Raw genomic sequence first — 21619 nt, 5'->3', positions numbered from 1 at the left:
TCTTGACTACTTCAAAATCAGAAGCAGAATGCAACATCATCAACTTGAAACGAGATGGTCCAAGATGAAATGTGTAATCTGGTTGCGACAGCGAAGACCTGACTGAGAAGATGTAAGTGCTTCTTGAACAGACGGAACACCTTCAACAGTCACATCATCAACTACAAGACTCGGAGGGACAGAAATATCTGGAGAAGATTTCTTAAGGACGGAATTAATTACTTCCCAAGTTTTTCAAATATCCTTTTCATAATCCGAGAATTTTTGTAATAATAAAGGAATTTGCCCTTCCGGCACAAAGAGTTAAAAACATTCCTGTAGAGTTTAAATTGCTTAAGACGGGCAGCATTCAATGATGGCTTTGCTGACTTAAAAGAAATCCAAAGATTATTTTTTCTTCCTCAACTCTTTAGAAGGTTAAGGGTAATCCATGGGTTAAAAGGATTAGATCTTTTTGACCTTGAAGTAGAGGGGGACAGAGCACATTCATCAAAAACAGACTCCTTCACTGACTCATAAAAAGAATCAAACTTTGAAAAAAAATGATTTTCCTCACCAAAACTATTCCATGTGTTCTCAGCTAAATGGGATTTGAGGCTGATTAGTTTGTTCAAACAAAACCTAAAAGAAGCTACGGCAGATGCTGGAGTATTCCTACTCAACGTTTTTTTTAGATTAAAACAGGAAAGTAAAGGAAACTGCTCTAAAATGTCACTCCCTACAACGGAATTCCGATCCAAATTAAGAGACAAAAAATGTTATCAATTAAAAACGCTGAGGTATCAGTTAAACGTGTTGGGATACAAGCTGTTGATAGAGTCCTGGTAGCGAGCATAGTTGAAAAAAAAATCCACCATATTTTTGCATGGTGGATCCTAAGTTTATCCTGACGCGCACCATATACTGCGCGTCAGGATAAACTTAGCTTTTTCCATTAGTGCAGTAGTTGAAAATTGTGAAGTGTTATAATCGTATTTATTAATAAAGTAATAAAGTAAAAAAAGTAAAAAAAATAAAGTTGTATAGATCTTTCGCCACTTCCCAAATGCCTTTGAACTTCGCGTTAATCTTTAAGAAGAAGAGTAGTTTGTTGTTCTTAAAAGTTTAAAAGTAATATCAGGTTACATATAATTAAAAAATAAGACTGCGATTGTTAAAAATGGAGAGATTTCATTTAGTAATATTCAATGTATATAAATTTAATATCAGTTGGAATCTTCAAATTCTTCAAGGAAAGAATTTGCGAAAAAATACCCAGAAACATTTCAATTTCAACATTTCACAGCGTTATCTGATTCAAATTTGACTTTCATACCGAGTCATCCCTATGCAACATTTTATGTTTTCTTTCATGATTATTTGTTGATGATAAGGAGTTCATATATTGCATCAATTATAGACTAAAAATATGCAGTTCTACTTTACACTTGCCTAAAGTGAATATTATGAGGATAGTGGATAATGTGGATCTGAATTCCTATGGAATCGGCCAAGTTTTAAATCAGGTTGGTCAAACATAACAGATTCCCATTTTTAGGCACCGGGTTTGAAGCATGTTTCAAGTGGGTTCAGCAATAATAATTTTTCAGGTTCTCGGTTTCAGACCCAGCGAAATTTTAAAGCTTTTCATCCTAGGAACTCCGAGCTAAACGCTTATGACATTTCTAAATACCTCAGATACCGGGCTCTTTTAGTTGGTGACACTAATGACCTTTGCCCCCAATAAATAGTTAATGCACCATATACTAAGGGAAAACACATTTCTTGATGTTATTCTAAATAATATGAACAGATTCGACAGCCCCCAGCTTTGCCCCCAATAGATAAGGGGTTATAATCCTTTCCCTCCTTTCGTCTCCCTCTTCAAATATTCAACATTCTTTTTCAATAGCCAATTGTTCTTACCACCCTCTTCATAATTTTGGCCTTCTTTCTTTTGGTACGTGGCTGTATACCAAAGATCAGTCCCATATTTCTTACGTAGGTAAGTAAAATTTCTTACGTACCTGCAGTGCAGTGTATAATTGACGTTTTTTTTCTCGTCTTTGTAATTTGTTCAATGTGTTTTTTTTTGTTTTTTTTTTTGTGTGTGTGTTTTTGTTTTCTTTTTTACTGATACTCCGTCTTTTGTACCTTTTTTTGACGGGTAATAAATAAATAAATAAAAAAAAAAAAAAAAAAAATATTTGCAATCTACAAAATCTTGATCCAAAAATGGTTCCATAAAATCTAAACGATAAATTTTTAATCTCTTTCCCAGAATTTTTAATCTCTTTCCCAGAATAAAAGATTTAAAAAGTGCTGATATGATTAACCTTACATCAATCAATCCACAAATTTTTTTTAATTAGGAATAAATTAAAGCTGTATAAAAATGGTATATCGGATGAAGCTTAATATGCTAAGAAAAGTGCTAAAAAAAGGAATTCCTAAATCTGCGAGCTCCTATTACAAAAATGAGGGTGAAGAATTCTTTAATAGCAAACCAAAATTTGTGTTCTGGGCTTAAAAAGTTGTATGTCAAGAAACATGACTAGTTTTAATCTACCTTAACCAATTGAAGTTACCCCTAATAACCTTAAGAGGCTTGTTGCTCCCATTGGCCATAACAAGTGGCGTCGTTGAGGGGAAGGGGAGCGAAAAAACTATAATCTATTAAGTATCTTTAAAACTGTTGGATATTTTAAGTGTCATATTTGCTCCTTATTTTAAGCAGATATTTTTCTTTTACCAATCCCTATTCATTTTTAACATAAGGAAAACTAGAAAAATAGCGGTCCATTACGCTTCATAATATGTAATATGTTCCACGTAATATTTAAATTTGTACTTATCACGTAATTAAAAATGTGAGCCTAGTTAATAGTGAAATTGAAAAATGTTTTATGCTTCCTGTTTCGCCACATTTCCTAAGGTCATTTTTTTGCCTGATATTTAAGGTGTTTTTACTTCCTAAAATCTATCAGTTCAAGATTAGATTCTCTTGTTTTAAAACTTTCAGAAGTAGAAATGAATACACCCTCTATGTCTGCAAATAGGAGATAAATGGAATCATTGAAGAATAAGAAGGTACAATACAGTGAATATAATTTCCTGAATGAATTAAATAAAAAAAAAATGATTGAGTTGCCCCCTACTCAATACCTTGCTCTTTATGCTAAGACTGTTACCACTTTTAAAAGCTTCTTATTCTAATTAAACGGCCCTTGGGTTTCAGTAGCCGTTCTTAAGAATTGGGACCAACAAGCAAAATTTAGTGTAAAAAGTAAGGTATTTAGGAGGGGGCAATCCTTCACATATGGAATAATTTCTGTTCATTTTGAGTTATAATTTTGCTCCTTACTTTCAGTTAAAAAAACATGTTTCTTTTATTTAATTTCTGTTCGTGTTTCAAATAATACAGGTAAATCTGGCTCAGCCTCGATAAAATATACCCCCCTCATAGGAAACTCCTCCGTGAAAATTTCATTCACAGTAAAGTACCCCCTCCCGTCAAGTACCCTCTAGACAGTCCAACTCTCGCTGAAAATCCCCCCTCCCCATACAATTTCTTGCGGACAATTTAGCCTGAAAAATTATCCTTAGCATTCTTTCATTTGAACAAGGCTTTAATGTCTGATCGGTTTCTCGATCACTCGGGAAACGCCCCTTTCCGTAGAAATTTTTCCCGAAATCAAAACATGCCCTCGGAAAATAGCCCTCGGATTATTCCCTCGGGACATCTCCGCATGGAAAATTGAGTTAGCAAAGATAATGTAAGACAATTAACAAGAATTCCGTATAGCGATTCTGTCAAATCCCCCAGTGTAAAAGTTTCCCTGGAATTTTCACCCCCACAGAAATTTTCTCTCCCCAAAGAAGATTGTCCCAATGGAAATTCAAACCAAGCACAAAATCCCTCCCTCCAAAAAAAAATGTCTGTGTACTTCTCAGTAACCAATAGTATTCGTAAACAATGAGCAAATTTCTCAACTTAGAGGCCTCTCCCCACGGACTGTGGGGGGTCATTTTACACCTAAGGACATAATTATTTGATCTTTCGGCAACATTGAACAAAATGGCTATCTCAAAATTTTTATCAGAAAACTTTGGGAATATATGGGCGTTTGAGGGGTGCCAATTGCCCTCTGATCTTTTTTTGTCACTTAAATACTAGTACAAATAAACCAGCTAATTAAGTTTCCCTATGTTTCTAGGATTAGTGAAAACTAGAACTTTATTGAAAACACAAAAGTCAAGTATAAAAAACAGGAATACTGATCAAACAGCTCGTGGTAACGAACTGTAAGTAAGGAGCGACCCGGCTCAATGGTAACCGAAACTCTAGAAAACGATATTTTGATACAAATAGATCCACCAAAAGAATTAAATTTTAATGCTGATTTCAAATATATAAGTTTCATCAAGTTTAGTCCTACCCATAAAAAGTTACGCGCGTGAGAAAATTTGGCTGATTTTCAAAAACAGGGGGAAAGACCCCCTAAAAGTTATAGAACCTTAATGAAAATCACACCATCATATTCGGCGTATCAGAGAACTCTACTGTAGAGGTTTCAAGCTCCTATCTACAAAAATGTGGAATTTTGCATTTTTTTGCCAGAAGAAAGATCACGGATGCGTGTTTATTTGTTTTTTTTTGTTTTTGTTTTTTTCCCAAGGGTGATCGTATTGACCCAGTGGTCCTAGAATATCGCGGGAGGGCTCATTCGAACGGAAATTAAAATTTCTAGTGCCCTTTTTAAGTGACCAAAAAAAATGGAGGGCAACTAGGCCCCCTCCCACGCTCATTTTTTTCCCAAAGTCACCTGATCAAAATTTTGAGATAGCCATTTTGTTCAGCATGTTCGAAAATATTATAAGTATGTCTTTTAGGATGAGTTAATACCCCAAAATTCCCGGAGGGAGGGCTGAAAGTTATGAACTTTACCCAATGTTAACATATAGTATTGGTTATTGGGAAGTATACAGACGTTTTCAGGGGAGTTTTTCCTGTTAGTGGGGGGGTGTGTGGGTCGGGGGTTATGTGGAAGGATAATTCCATGAAGGAAGTTTTCATGGGGGAGGGGAAATTGCTATGAAGAGGACGCCGGACTTCCCAGCATTATTTAAAAAAGATCAGAAATAAAATATAAAAAAACAAGTTTTTCAACTGCAACAGAAGCTACATCAAAACTCAAAACGAAAATAAAATATTACATATATGATTGGGTTCAACCTGTAGTCAAAAACTCGTTCTTTCAGCCAAAGATTTTTTAGTACTTTCATAAGAGCTATTTATTCTAATTAACGGCCTGTGTGATTAAGCGGTCATGTTTAAAGAATTGGAACAAAATTCGAACTTTCGCTTGAAGAGTAAGGTATTAACTAGGGCGCGTACCCCCTAGTATACTTATTTAAAATCTATTAATATTGAAGTTCGATGCTTAAGTATAATCATATATTACGTATATTTACTACTAATAAAAACGTTCGTAAATAAAATTAAGCAATTTTTGAGCAAACTAATTCACCAAATATAATTAAATTAATATCCAAATTGTGTTTTAATTATTCATGTACGGCCTACATTGAGCCAAAATCAAAACCTGCATTTTTTCAAAAACGTTCAAATATTGAATAAAAAAACAAGTTTTTTTAACTGAAAGTAAGGAGTGACATTATAACTTAAAACGAACAGAAATTAGTCCGTATATGAAAGGGGCTGTCCCCTCCTCAGAGCCTCGCTCTTTATGCTAAAGTTTGACTTTCTCACAACTCTATTTTTTTTAAACAATAAAAACCTTTAGCGTAAAGAGCGAGGCGTTGAGGAGGGGACAACCTCTTTCATATACGGAATAATTTCTGTTCGTTTTAAGTTTTATTGTCGCTCCTTATTTTCAGTTAAAAAAACTTGTTTTTTTTTTATTTAATTTGGCAGTCAAAAGTGAGTATGTAGCCTGGCAACAATAAACTAATCTATAAAACTTTTTATTTGCTTTTTTGGTATTAAACAAAGACTTACATTTATTAACGTTGAATTTGCTCTATTTTGGACATGATTTTTTGGCTATTGGATTGGATTTACTGTTTTTTCCCAGTCGATTGGATGGATGAATAAGGTCTAGACCTTGTTCAAGTGCTCATTTATTTCAGTTATTAAATTAGGAAGACAGTTTTTTTTTTTTTTTTTTTTTTTTTTTTTTTTTTTTTTTTTTAACCAAATAATTACCTGTAACATACTATAACTATCAAAATAGTACCTGTTTTGTACTTCAGAGCTTTTCCACTTAAGAAGTGGCACGAAAAGTGTTATTTTCAGTGCTATATCGAGCTTGCAAATGGTAGAATTGATAAAAAATAAAAGCACGTTGATATGATCAATAGCTTTCAAATGAGCCATTAAACATAATTCTTATAAGTTCTGCTAGCCCAATTGCCTCAGCTTTTCCACTTGAGACATGGCACCAAAAGTGCCTTTTTTAGTGCCATTTGGAACTTGCAGATGGTGGAATATGTAGGAAGAAAGTAGATATGAGCAATATCTTTTACATGAGCTATAAGAAATCTATCTAAGATGTTCTGGTAGCCTGCTAGCATCACCATTTGAGAAATGGCACAAGAAGTGCCTTTTTAGTGCCATACGGCACTTCCGGATGGCGGAATTTATAAACAGCACGTAGATATAAGAAATAGCTTTAACGCAAGTAGTAAACTTAATCGATTTGATTTGACCTAATCAAATCAGATTTGACCTAATCGGTACACCAAGATATGTCAATGTATTTTGTGGTTTAATAGCGTGTTCACGTAACTGAACATTTGTCGGCCATTCTTAACGGTGATTGAACACCAGGAACTCAGTCTTACACTCATTAAATCGAAGACCAATACGTTTATACTCCCTATCGAGAATTCCAAAATTTTCCTCAATTCCAAAAGCTGTTCTACTAATATCAAGGATGTCATCAGCATAGGTAGCTAGCGAAACATCAATACCATCAAATATACATGTGGTTAGAACGTTCTGTTGTGGCACAATGACAGTACTATTAAACACGGGTGGAGAAATATGAGAAATTGCTTTTGAATGAGCTCTTAAGCATCTCTCTATGATGTTTTTGTAACCCGCTAGGCCTGGAAAAAAAAGAAGAAAAAAAGACCGTTTTAACGTTTTTTAACTTTTAGTTACTAAGGACTGTGGTTTGCTTTTTACTAGGTTACAGATAATGCTTCAAACATGACAAAGAGTTCATTGGAAATTCTAACAAGAAACTAGTTACCATTGAAATCTTTGAAATCTAATAGATGGTAGAATTTGCAAAAACCTAGTAAATATAAGCAATGGCTTATAATTGAGCCATTAAACATCTATCTACGATGGTGTGGTACCCGGTTGATGTTTCAGTAGCTTACTGGTGAGCAGACGATTTATGAAACTTAATAAAGGGGTTGGGAGGGGGAGTGTACGGGTGGAATTCTTGTAAACTAGTCTAGCCGCTTAGTCAAAGGTTCGTGCAAGTTTGGAAAAAAAGTGTTAAAGCTGGTCCACAGAGGCAGTTTGATGTGCTCTTTCGAATGAGACTGGAACACAAGCGATCCGACCACCTTAAGAGGGGGAAAAATTTTTTGCTTTTCCCCAAAAGGGGGAAAAGCAAAAAAAATTCTTTCCCTATTTAAGCTTGATATTCGGTGTGAATACTTGGTATTAGACAAAAATTGAATCAAAGTGATGGAAAAGGTGCTTGGAGTGTCCCACCATCAAAGGAAGGAATGGGGAAGGGGGGTAATTCACCTAACAGGGGGAAACGGGAAATATTTGTTTTCTCCTAATTCAAATTGGTATTCGGTTTGTTTATTCAATCTTATATAGTCACTGATTTAATGTCATGTCGAAAGTGTAGAGGATGTCCTGGGAAGGGGGAAACAGGGGTAAATACTTCCCTGGGGGAAATGTTAAAGAAGGAAAATTTCTGATCTTGTGTCTCTCAGTTTGTTCTCGCCATTTTAGGAGGCATTCTCAAGATCGAATGGTATAATATTACATCCTAAATCCTGGATATGGGTAAAAGGAGGAACTGGGGGGGGGGCAGGGGAAAATACCAAACAGATTTTCTTTCCAATTTTGGCGGCGATGGTAATGAGGACTACTGAGAATAGATGACAAACACTGGGCAAAGGAAACCGAGGATGACAGCTGTGACGTGCAAAACTACGACTTCCTCTCCCTCGTTTCCCCTCCTTTAAGAGCCAAATGCACTACTATAACTTTTGTTTAAATATATGAATTTAATCACTGAAGGCAGAAATAAAAAGAGGTAAAAAAAAGAAAGCAAAATGGTACGCAGTTGGTGCCCTGGTTCAGCAGCCTATTCGTTGTTGGCGTCTGTAGCACGCTCCATTACAGGTACACAGGTCAGTGCACGGTAGTGAAGCCTTCATGCACTTGCATGGTGGCTTGCAGGCTTTCTTGCAGCCATATTTGACCAGTTCTTTGCACGTCTTGGAAGCCTCGGGTAGCGTCGTCAAGACAGGATGCCACTCACCATTTACGAGCTTCCATCCAAATTCAGACGGGGAAGGAGGATTCTGAACGGGGTCGGCTGCTCTTCCCCAAATTCGGCCAGCCTGATTTGTGCGCGTCTGGTGTGCTGAAGAAGGGCGTCGGATGTTGGTGGGATGCGGTCAATCTGCCGTCCCTTGGCATAAAGCTCTTTTCTCGCTTCGTCAACACCCTGGACTTCACCTTGTCCGCTCATAGCATAAAACTACAAATCTGTCCAGTAGCTCTTGCGTTCGCGGTCTCGTAGCAGTCGACGCAGACAACAAATCCAAGAACGCGTCAGTTGCATCGGGATAACTTCTCCAGATATCAAAGGCTTTTTTCTTTCCAATGCCAGAAAAAGAAGATACTGTATTGCAGCCGGTAAACGCGTGGAAACCTGGCAAAGCCTTTGACTTTTGGGGCTCAGGCGTATGATGATTTTCCTGAGATGGGATGATTCTGTGCTGCAGCGTTACACCAAATTCCACCTAGAGCTCAATAAGTGGGACGTATGAGAATGAGGCCACAGCTAGCACGAGCACATCTGTATCTACGTTTCGTATCATAATTTGTTGGGGACCAGACAGGTAACAGTGACGAACGTGTAGGATAATTTGCATATATGCCTCTTCATGATCGCAAGGGACCAAATAATCTCGAGCAGCTGACACCAAAGGCACAACATCTGAGTCCTTTGTGCTATAAATTTCTTTTCCAAAAAAATTCATGTTTGCCAAGCGCTCTGCTAACAAGAAGAACAGTTTCTCTTTGTTTTCTTCGATATGGAGGAAAGCAGCCCAGTTCCGAGGGATAGAAGTCGATTCTCTTAGGCTGACTCCCTGTTCGAACCTGCTTTTGATGTACCTATCCCATATAACGTCGATGTGACTGACCGTCTCCAGTTGGCTATAAATGTACGGTAGAAAAACTATGTTCGCGTAATCTTTGAAAAATTTGCAGGAGCCGGTTGCAATCATATGAACTAAGGCTGATCCATCGAATACTTTTGCACTGACTCGAAGAACAGTAATTGGTATGTCCAGCAATGCTTCTAAACAAATTGTCAGGTCATGTTTTACATTTTTGCTAAGAGGTTCACTGTCGGACCGTGTAGGGGAAGTGGGCATGTTCTCGTGCTTAAAAAACTCGTTCATGTCACTGTCACGAGATTGGAAGGCAGTATTAAATCTACCAAACGAAGAACAAATATTTTTCAGACCAGAAATCTCTTGTTTCACCTTTGACCGTTTCATGGCTATCACACTTGTGAATAGTGGCAGGTTATTTTTCTTAATGGCACCTATGGCTGGCGTCGAGCATGTTGTCAGTTACTCTTCGGTAAACTTTTTATATTGGTCGAGTCCAATTTTATATGCGTTCCTCGTGCTGTGTACTATGTTACTGGGCATGACCTTCCTCGTTTCAAGGATAAAGGTCGTTTTCTGATTCAGCAAATGGATTGTCCCTTCCTTCAATGACTTGAAGAAATTTTTGAACATGGCACATGAATCGTATCTATACTTTTAGTGTGTCCTCATGATGCTTCAAGTTTTATTCAGAAGAAGAGTTTGTGAAACTTTCTTAATACTCTTCAACGGCCCTTGGAACATCGGGACCTGATGTGATCTATCAAAGCATGGCATCTGGGTTATCATTGAGTCGAATCAAACCGGCCGTTCCTTCATTTTCTCGTTCATCTGTTCATGCGCTTTGATCCATTGCCATGGAAGAAAAAATATGTTTTTTCTTTCGAAATGTGAAGTTTCCTTTCATAAACTCACAAAATACAGCTGGGTTATGGGTATTGAGGGCAATCATGTCTCGAACATGCACCGACAGCCATCTGGCGTAGTTCGTGTGGTCCAGAGCGAACATCCATGGCAGAATCTTTCGCAGAGCATCGACATACGGCATAAAATCTGGCTAGCGGATGGATCGTACGAATATCAACAAAATCAGTTCATATCAAGTACAGTTGACCAGTAACTAAACTGAGCGCTGAATTCTTTTCTTGATTCACACCTTTCGTCGAAAGATAGCAACTCATTGTCGCTGTCTTCATTCTCAGCAGCATACTCACCATATGCTCGGCGCCTAAGGATATGAAGGACTGAAGCAGTTACTTGTTGGGCGTAACGGGACCTAGTAACATGTGACCCTTTAAGAATGGCATCTGCCCTTCCTGTCGTTGTGACGTCTGGCATTGTAAGTAATTTCTTTTGAATTTTTAAGGATACTGGAAAATCTTTTTTAAAAAAAAGATAAAAATAGAAGCCCTTCGTGACAATTTTCACCTTCTTTATCCTCCCCCCTCGTAGGTTACTAGGGTACTCCGAGAACTTTCCATTACTTTCTTCGTCCCGAAAATAAATCTTTTTAATACCCAAAAATAAAAACCAAATGTCGAGTTAAAAATGGCAAAAACAAACATTTCCCCCTGCTGGTTGAGTTTCACCCCCGCCCACAGGGTGGTGGAACAATCCAAGCACTTTTCCCATGACTCCTCTTCAGTTTCTATCTAATAACAAATATACTCACCAAACATCAAGCTGAAATAGGCAAAAAGATACTTTTTCGCATTATCCCCCATTGGGTGACTTTTACCCCCTGTACCCCCCTTAGGGTGGTCAGATCGATTGTGTCCCAGTCTCAATCGAAAGAGAACATCAACTGCATATGTGGACCAAGTTTCATACTTTTTTCCAAATTTGCATGAACCATCCTGTTTCGTGGACTAAGCGACTAGACTAAACCTCCAGTTAAGGGTTCTGGAACAAAACTATCACAATAGTACCTATTTTGTACTTCAGAGCTTTTTCACTTAAGAAGGGGCACCAAATGTGTTATTTTCAGTGCCATGTCGCACTTAAGAATGGTAGAATTGAAAAAAAAAAAGTACGTTGATATGAGCAATAGCCTTCAAATAAGCCATTAACGTAACTCTTATAAATTCTGTTAACCCAATAGCCTCAGCTTTTCCACTTGAGACATGGCACCAAAAGTGCCTTTTTTAGTGCCATTTGGAACTTGCAGATCTTGGAATTTATAGGGAAAAACTAGATATGAACAATATCTTTTATATGAGCTACAAAAAATCTGTCTACGATATTTTGGTAGCCTGCTAGCGCCACCACTTGAGAAATGGCACAAAAAGGGACATTTCAGTGCCATATGGCAGTTGCAGAAGGCGGAATTTATAAAAAGCACGTAGATATAAGAAATGGATTTTGAATGAGCTACTAAGCATCTCTCTATGATGTTCTGGTAACCCGCTAGGCCTGGAAAAAAGAGAAAAACGGGAGACAGATCAGTGCTACCAATGCAAAAAGCAATTTTCTTTATTGTTCAAGGACGGGGATTGAAATTTCCCTGTATATGGTTTTCGATCACGTTGATTCCAATGGAACACTTTTCACGTTGATTCCAATGGAACACGCCATTTTCAAGGGGCTTCAGGCTTATTTTCGAAATCGTAATAAATTACTTTTTGCAATAAACTTTTACTTTTAAGACGAACTGAATTAATAGTTACTATTCCTGAATCAATGTCAGATGGCAATTTTTTTCGTTAGGCAGTTTTTTTTTTAAAGCGTGTTTTCACAAACTTTTAGTTACTATGGGTTTTAGTTCGCTCTTACTAAGTTGCAGCTACCGCTGCTACCATGATATGCTCATTGAAAGAAGTATCTTTGGATTTACTTCAACTGAGTTTTGTAATCGGAATTTTTTCGTGGAAGTATTTGTGCATAACATTGATTGTAAGAAAGCGATTAAGATAAATCTTATTTAGTACGGGCGCCAGTAGACAAAAAGACGCTTATTTTCAGGTCATCATGACACATCTGTTTCACGCAATTTGAAAGCAGTTTCTAGTCATATCGACCACGCTGATTACGATTACACCCGTGAAAAGGTACCTCCGAGGGGTGCTTGACCCTTAAAAATGACCTGAAAGATTAGGAAAAAACTATCTCGAGAGTTTTGTTTTCAGTTTTTTCAAGTTTGTAACGCTATCTGTTTAAGGCTTATGGACGCGTGCAATTTTAAGAAGAAAGAGAAATAATGGTCAACAAATAAAGTTTTAAAGTTATTACAGAAAATTAGTATTTGAATTGCATTAGCCTGAAGCTAATGCATTGTCCAAAGCATACAGTATTTCAACCAAAATTTGCATTAGCCTGAAGCTAATGCATTGTCCAAAGCATACAGTATTTCAACCAAAATTATGCCTATTGTGTCAGCAAACTAAAAGTGGTCCTTTACATAAATTCATAGACATTTCATGTTTTATTTCCTTCTTATCACCAAATTGCTATTGTATATTTTGTTACAGAACCTTGCAAATATTTTTAAAAAAGCTCCATTTCTCTGAACCAGGCCTTTTCCAGCACAGAGTGTGCTGCCAGACGTTATAGTCCTGCAAAAGTCATCAGGAGTCTTCTGACCAAACTATATCACATTGCTTGTCAATTAAAACAATGCAAATACTTTGCAGACAGCAACATGCATGGAGAAATTTTTGAATACAAGTCTTTAGGACACAATTACTGTTGATGTTATACACTTAGGCTAGGCCTAATGCACTGTTTGATTACTTTAGGACACAGGTCACTTGCTACTAAATTGGGTAAAATTCTACTTTAGCTACTTTTGGCCATCTTGGAATGGGTTTAGGTTGGGAAAATGAAATTTTCAGGGATGGGTGTACAGGCCAAAGAATGTCCTGGGAAGGTATTTTGAAGTACCTACCTCCACTCCTTCTCCCCCTAGAGGGTCCTGAAATTTGCCTACATGATATGTCTATACCCATTGAAATTTTGACAAAACAACATTTTACCTTAATTTTCAGTTATCAGTGTCTTTCTCTCTGGCTTTAGCTCTGAAAATTCAATTTTAGTTATTTAAGCAGCATTTTAAGCCATATCAATGTTTTAATTCCAAAATTTAGGAAAAGTATTTGTATATCTTTAAAACCTTATAAATTGGGATTGAGCAAAGTTGTGAAGCTGAAAACAATTTTGTTATGCTTCATTTAAACAGAAAATCTATTTTGCAAGGTTTCACTTCTATAACTCACAGATTTTTAAAGGTCATCAAAGGTCAAGACCCTCTAGAGGGAGAAGGAGTGGAGGTAGGTACTTAAAAATACCTTCCCGGGACATACTTTAGCCTGTAGACTCATCCCTGAAAGTTTCATTTTCTTAATATAACCCCTTTCTAAGATAGTCAAAAGTAGCTAAAGTAGAATTTTACCCTAAATTGTTGTTGTTAAGACATTCAGACGAAATTGATATTTTGACCAAAGTTAATGCAGTAAAATCATAGTATAATATTAACTTCTCTGGTTAATATTTGCAATTTCTTAGGAATACCAGAGATTTACTGTAAAGCAAGAATATTGTATTAGGGTTACAGTGCATATGTTACAAGATTGAATATATCAAGATTGAGTATTTAATTCACTTATTTGCTTCCACAAAAACAGCAAATTCTGATGAAATCTTGTTTAATTCTGTATTGTGATGTTTTTATTAAGATTAATCTAGTGGTGTCACCTTATGGTCACTTGTTACCATGTTATTCTGCAGGTTGTGAGCTTACTGTGATAACTTACCCTGGTAGGTGGGTTGGAACTCAGCCTAAGAAATAAACATACCATTAAATTCAAAAATCAATACTCTATCCAATTATAATAATCATATCTGTTTTGAGCTTTCTTCATAAATCTGTAAAATCTTATTCAAATCTTTTCTTTTTTTAAAAAAAAATTGATTTCTGTCAAGTGGCACTACATGGTAAAAAAAGGGGTGTAGTATCCTGAAAAATGGCAAGAATGTTTGAATCTAGCATTACAAAATATCTTTTTCTGTTACATTCTTCTCTCTTCATAAATTGTGACCTTACAATTTCATGTAACAGGATAAGATTTAAACTACTCCAGTAGTATTGAAATAAGATTTATTTCAGAAGAATGGATCAACTTGCTTCAAAAAGCCTGAAGCTGATGCACAGTCCAAAGAATGCAGTATTTAAACCAGAATCATGCCTATTGTGTCAGGAAACGCAAAGTGCTCCTTTACATAAAGTTACACACATTCAACATTTGATTTCCTTCTTGGCATCAAACTGTTCATGTACATTTGGCTACAGGGCATTGAGAAAAAGTTTTACAAAGCCTAACTTTTCTAAAACAGACTTGTTCTGGCACAGAGAATGCCGCCAGAAATTCTATTCCTGCAATAGTCATCAAGAGTCTTCTAACCAAACTCAATCACAGTATTTGTCAACTAAAAGGAGGCAAACACTATATAGAGACAGTAACTCACATAAAGGGAACTTTAAATACAAGTCATGCTGTCTTTTTTGTAGCTTAAAAGGCAGCAAAAAAAAAGAAAATGAATGTAAAGCAGATAACAACTCTAGAAAGGCAGAATAATATTCAGAAGCAGGTATTCAGAAGCAGATAGTGACATTTCAAACTTAGCTTCATTTGAAGAAGAAATGACGCAGGTATGCAGAAAGCTGGTTGTTGCCGCGTACAGTAAGAAGCCTGGTGACTTTAAGTCACTTAATGATCTTCGGACCCATCTATTCCATAGGAAGAAAGGTCTAAAAAATATTCCGCCGACCGAGAACACTTTTCGGTTCCATATAAAACATGTCCTTTTCCAACTCCATATCATGCTTCAGGCTCTAAAACCCCTTCCAACTATCCACAGTCCCTTCAACTTCGGATGGGTATTCAGCGAAGCCCAAGGTGTAATACCATTAACTAGTTCCTTGCCTCAGTGGCCACTTTCGATCCGGAGAATCTCGCCATATTGCAGTTGTACAAATGGTTGCAGGTCGCGTTGTGGCTGTGAAGGAATAAAAAATTGTAGCTTGCTATGTAGTTGTGGAGGTGCATGTGTGTTAGATTCTGATGATGATAACTAATTTTGATTTTATTATCTATTAATATATTTTCATTTCATGATCTATATCCAATAACGATTATAAACGAATTCTCAATAAACTAATTTATACAGTTTATTAATTTTTTTTTTTTTTTTTTTTTTTTTCTTTTTTTTTTTTTATCACTAACTTGCTTACATTTTTGCTCATTTACGTTAAGTTGCAGCTAAAAGGACCGAAACGTATTGGGCTACAAGTGAAATTCACTAGATAGTACTATTTAATATCTCAGGTCATTTTTAAGGGTCAATCACCCCTTGGAGGTACCTATTCCCGGGTATAATCGTAATCAGTGGGTTTGATATGACTAGAAACTGCTTTCAGATTGCATGAAACAGATGTGTCATGGAGGTGTCACATTTTTAGGTCTTGGCCCCTGGACTAATTTGTCATAATATATCTTCTGTGCTGACACTGGGTTGAATGAAAACTGCTGATATGATGTTTGATTGTTTTTTTCATGTTAATGTAGCAGTTACCACAACATCTCTTAGCCGAAAAACTGTCGTTCTTTTTCAGCTTTCTCTACAGCCTTATACAGTTCAGGCACCACTGGGCTGTTTTTGTATCCAAACGTACCCAAGAACATTTTTCAGCACACAGTTTCATAGGGTGCGGAATAGCGCTCACTAAGTAAAGAGCGAAATGTATTATTATTCATTTTTATTGATTTTTTTAGACCAGGGTACTTCGTATAGAAGGAGTTGTCATAGAAACTTCAAAAGGGCTCATTCGATGGAAAATTGAAAGAGCTAGTGCTCTTTTTAATAGTCGAAAGTGATGTGATGGCAAACAGCCCCCTTTTTTAATAAATGAAAAATTTGCCAAAATTTAAGGAATAAATATCAATATATGTATAGTAAACTGACAATCCACAATCATTTTTTTCAATAAAGTGCAAATTATATTCTGGTCTTGAGAAGACATGGGGATTGTCAGCCCTACTCATATTAATTTTTGCTTGTTTTCGGTTTGACTCGGTTATTTATTGTAATTTCTGTTCGCTTTGGGTTTCATTTGTTTCTTCATGGTGATATGTGGTAGTTTTACACCTGGAATATTATTTGAATTAATTTCTGCTCATTTTTGGCTTAATGGAGCTCTTTGCTTTTCTATGAAAAACTTGTTTTGTGGAAATATTTTTTAGATTAATCTCTTGAAAAATCAATTGCAAGAGACTTTAAAGAGTAAACTGTTTTCTTTTTTTCCATGTGTGTCACAGCAAATTCCTTCTATTTGGTATTTCAGAGGTGAATTCCAGAAGAAGAAAAGGATCTTTCTGCTCTGTTATTAACATCTGCTTCATTTTCTCCTCCATAGCCATGTCCCTTCATTTTGCAGAGACCACGTACGCTAAGTTCCCCTTGAGTTTTCTGGATCCTTTTCTTGTTGTATTTGGCCCACTTTTGATTTCATAAATTAGCTGAAAATACAATGCTAGTTTCATCTTCTGACAATTAACATTGACTGAGGTTCAACTTTAGAGATCAAGAAGTTCAATATTGGCGTGTTAAAATAGGCTGATTCAGCATTAGAGTCAAGGCTTCTTTTTGTCAACATGTGGTCTGCAGCTTGGGGAGGTTTTGAGGAGAATTTACACCTTGCTTTGCCCTTAAGCATTGGCATAGCCAGGAATTTGTGCAAGAGGGGACAGGGTAGCCTACCAGTTGATGGAAAGTCACAGCATAGTCTCAATTTGTCGTAGCACGGGCCGATTTGGGATTTATCAGCTGTTTAGTGAAGTTGATACACTCTAGAAGTTACCAAGCAATTTAATGTAAGGTGCCTTGTTTTAATGATTTTATTCCCTCCAATTCTTTAAAAATGATTCCTGAATCATAAACGCCGTTTAATTAGAATAAATAGCTCTTTTGAAAGTACAAAAAAAAACTTTAGCATTGACGAGGGAGCAAACCCCCTCATATATGCAATAATTTATGTTCGTTTTAAATTTTAATAATGCTCCTTACTTTCAGTTGAAAAAACTTATTTTTTCTATTAAATTTCTGATCGCTTTTTAAATAATGCTTTAAAATCCTGCTCTCCCTTCATGGAAAATTCACTTCCCCCATTACAAATTCCTCCATGGAAAGATTCTCCCAAGTAACCACCTCACATGACCCCCCCCCCACCCACCAGAAAAAAGCCCCACTGGAAACGTCTGTATACTTCCCAATAACCAATACTATATGTAAACAATGAGCAAAGTTCATAATTTGCAGTCCTTCCCCCGGGAACTTTTGGTGGTTAAGTCACCCTATATGACATAGTTCTTAAATTAATTGACTATGCTGAACAAAATGGCTATCTAAATATTTTGATCGGGTGACTTTGGGAAAAAATGAGCGTGGGAGGGGGCCTAGTTGCTCTCCAATTTTTTGGTTACTTAAAAGGGGCACTAGAACTTTTAATTTCCGTTCGAATGGTCCCTCTCCAGATATTCTAGGACCATTCGGTCGGTACCATCACCCCTGGAAAAAAAGAAAGAAAAAAAAAAAAAAAAAAAAAAAGTATCTGTGATCCTTCTACTGGCAAAAACACAAAATTCCACATTTTTGCAGATAGGAGCTTAAAACCTCTACAGTAGTGTTCTCTGATACACTGAATCTGATGGTGTAATTTTAATTAAGATTCTATGAATGTCAGGGGGTGTTTCCCGCTTTTTTACAAAATAAGGCAAATTTTCTCAGGACCGTAAATTTTGATGGGTAACACTAAACTTGATAAAATTTATATATTTAAAATCAGCATAAAAATCCAATTCTTTTGATGTATCTATTGGTATTAAGTTTTTTAGAGTTTCGGTTACTATTGAGCCGGGTCGCTCCTTACTTACAGTTCGTTATCCCAAACTGTTTGATACGGTACACTCACATACTCGCTAATAAGTCATTGCTGATAGGTTCTCTGATATGCTGAATTTGATGGCGTAATTTTCATTAGGATTCTACGTTTCTTAGGGGGTATTCCCTTTTTTCGAAAATAAGGCAAATGTTCTCAGGCTCGTAACCTTTGATAGGTAAGACTAAACTTTATGAAATTTATATATTTGAAATCAGCATAAAAATTCAATTTTTTTAAGTATTTATTGGTATCAAAATTCCGTTTTTTAGAGTTTTGGTTACTATTGAACCGGATCGCCTCTTAATTACAGTTCGTTACCACTAACTGCTTGATTAGGCTTTCAAGTCTTTTATCACTGTGACCAAATTTATCACTTTGACCGGACCGCTGGGTTAGAATATCTTTGTAAAAATGCAATTCCTGTCTGACGAAAAAAATTACACTCTAGTCGTAACTAAACATGCTACATCCAAGCATATAAGATGATAAGGAGACATGATGGATCTTCCCTGATGATTCAAATGGCCTCCAGAGGAAAATATTAACAAAGCACTGCAAATACGAGACAATCATGATAAATGGAACTGCCTGTACCTATAATATCTTCATTATATTGTTATATTACTCTTTATTATTTATTATTATATTGTTCTATTACTCATTCTACAGAGGTCAAATATGGCTCTGAAGCATGGGTACTCCGAAAAGCGGATGAAGATTTGCTAGATGTTTTCCAGAGAAATTGCTTACTGACTGTATTTCAGTCAGTAGGGCTGACTGACTGTATTTCAAACAATAGGCTATACGAAAAATGTGGTTCAATACCGCTCTCTAGGGCTATAATGAAAGAAAGGTTGTAGTGGATAGGGCACGTTGTGCAGATAAAGGATGACAGATTGACAAAGATTGTTCTTATTGGCCAACCGTCGGGGAATGAACAGAAAGCAGGTCGTTCTCGTCTGGGGTGGGAGGACGTCATAAAGAAAGATTTAAAGGAAATGGGAACTTCATGGGCGGGTGTAAAAAGGTAGGTTTTGAGTAGATTGGGATGGAGGAGGAGGGTACGTAGCTGTGTTGGCCTCAGGCGGCTTGGTGCTGTGGTGAGTTGTTAGCAGTAGTATTACTCGATGCTCTTTAAAAAAATTTCAATAGCCGTGAAGAATGAGATTAGACTGGCCAGAAGAGAATGACTATATTAAAACAAATTACTAAATGTTTCATTTTACCGAAGGTCTCCTAAACTTGGTAGGAGCTTCTCTGACGAACTGGAATTTTTTCATAAGTTTTTGTGCTTCCTGTTGAAAAGTGCCATTTTATTTAAAAGAAAATTATTTTTTAGATATTACAGTTTGGAAACTAAGTGTTGAATTTACGTGTAACTTTGGGTCTTTTATCCTATTGGCTTTCTAAAATCAAAACATAATCCCTGCAATAGCAAGGTTTTAGATAATTCGGCTGTATAATGGTTTCCAGCCCTGTTGTCTCAATTTCTGACGTCTACAAAACACTGTTTCATTTTGAAAAAATTTTTTAAGACCTTCCAATCTTCCTAGAATAGATCAGGAAAAATAATAGAAAAGCAATTTCAAAGCAATTTCAGTTTCAAAGACTTAACATAGCGAGTCAAAATTCTAAATGTTCGGTTTCTCATAAACATGCACAATTTGAAAGATTAGAGGAATCCGTCTTTCAAAGTTATTTTGGCGGTTTCTAGAGGCATTTTTGAGAAATGATATACATGGCAAATACTGAGAATAAAACTTCAATAGGCACTTTTTTAAAAACCAGACTCTTCTCCCTGCTGATGATTGACCCCTTTCAAAAGAAGTTAGCTATTTGTACATTTGCCATTTAGTTTATATCTACATACGTATGTCATTTATTTTAGAGTACGGTAATATTTGTATTGGGGACTTGAATTTGTTTTGACAAGTCTGGTTTAATTAAACATAACCTTTTACCATAGTTCTTAAGGACATTTAATTATCTTTATTGTTATCATTGTGTATTTATCAAATGAAAATATAAAGTCTTAAACTTTAGGATTCCCCTAAGAATGCATTATTTGAAATTGCCAAGAAAAGTGGCCTTCTTCCTGAAAGTCAAGAATTTGCACAGCACTTAGATTCTTTGGATAAGCTTGGACACCTGCGACAGCTGTTTGAGATTCCTTTGGTCAAAGATCTGCCCTGTAGTGAGGCTTTATTTATTTATTATTATTTTCAAATTATTTAAAATAACAGATGGCTCAAATCTTGCTATAATCACAACAAATAGGAAATTTTAGGCTAGAATAAATTTTAGTCCTTAAACCTTAAAACAAATATGTAAACAAGAAGAAATTTGCCCATTTAAGCAAGAGCTGTGATATATCTTGATATATTACTAATATTATTATAATTGTGTATTATAATCATATATCATTTAATAAAATATAATAATCATTGTGTATAATAATGATAGTAATGATATGTGTATAGTAATGTGTAAATTGAATCATAATATGTATATAAAGATATGTGTATAAAAATGTGTACAATAATTATGATAATATATTATTACATTTTTCAAATTATGGAAGGTGGTTCAGATCTTGTTTTAATCAAAACAAATAGGAAATGTTAAGCCTTGTCTAGGTAAGTCAAATTTCTTATCACGTGTTGTTTATATCCGGTGGAACAAGCCTAATAACAAAGTATATAAACCAGAAGAAATCTGACCCTCAGAGACAACGCTATAACATTGCCTATAGTAAATAGCCACAAGGCTTCAAAGTATTATTATTATTTTCCCAGAGACACCTCACATGGAAGAGGTGGTCGTATGAACCTCGGATTGGGCTCGTTCGATTGAGATTGAAAGTTTTAGTGCAATTTTAAAGAGTCAAAAGGGATCGGATGGCAATCGGCACCCACGGGCTTCATTTCCAATACATACGATCAAAATTTTAGGATAGCCATTTCGTTCTAAAGAGCCCAAAGGCCAAATGAGTATACCTTTGTGGTTGAAATAGCCCCCCATAGCTCCTGGGGTAAGGGCTATAAGTCGTGCAAGTTGCCAATTGTTAACATAAAAGGTTTCCATAGGATGGTTGGTCGTAAAAATTTTAAAGGAGGCTCAATCGATAGGAAATCGAAAGTCTCAGTTCTCTTTTTCAGTGTCAAAAGCGATCTAAGGGTAACACCCCCCCCCCCCGACCCAACACGCCCTTTTCCCCCAAATGTATCCGATCCAAATTCTGAGATAGTTATATTGCTAAAAAATAGTTCAAAGGTTAAATAAGTAAACATCCAGAGTTGA

The 21619-nt window shown here is 36.1% G+C and overlaps 1 protein-coding gene across 4 annotated transcripts in view; it reads left to right on the top strand.

Moving 5' to 3' along the window:
- The first annotated feature begins 1409 nt into the window (after positions 1–1409).
- Positions 1410–21619, top strand: part of LOC148942920 (kynureninase-like) — an 88203-nt gene continuing 67993 nt past the window's right edge. For 3 of the 4 annotated variants that reach the window (XM_089102187.1, XM_089102184.1, XM_089102186.1), the window contains exons 1-2: positions 1410–1505; positions 20363–20513. In XM_089102187.1, coding sequence (XP_088958313.1) covers positions 1446–1505; positions 20363–20513 — 211 coding nt within the window. In that variant the 5' untranslated portion in view covers positions 1410–1445. Of the gene's footprint in view, positions 1506–12693; positions 12730–20362; positions 20514–21619 lie in introns of those variants that run through there. The other variant, XM_089102185.1, reaches the window with a different exon arrangement.

This window comes from Artemia sp. Qi Xiang Cuo, chromosome 16, assembly GCF_049724085.1.
Source record: "Artemia sp. Qi Xiang Cuo chromosome 16, ASM4972408v1, whole genome shotgun sequence".
In the NCBI taxonomy this organism is placed as follows: domain Eukaryota; kingdom Metazoa; phylum Arthropoda; class Branchiopoda; order Anostraca; family Artemiidae; genus Artemia; species Artemia sp. Qi Xiang Cuo.
The sequence above is the reverse complement of the archived record's forward strand: the minus strand, read 5'-3'. Positions and strand labels throughout refer to the sequence as shown.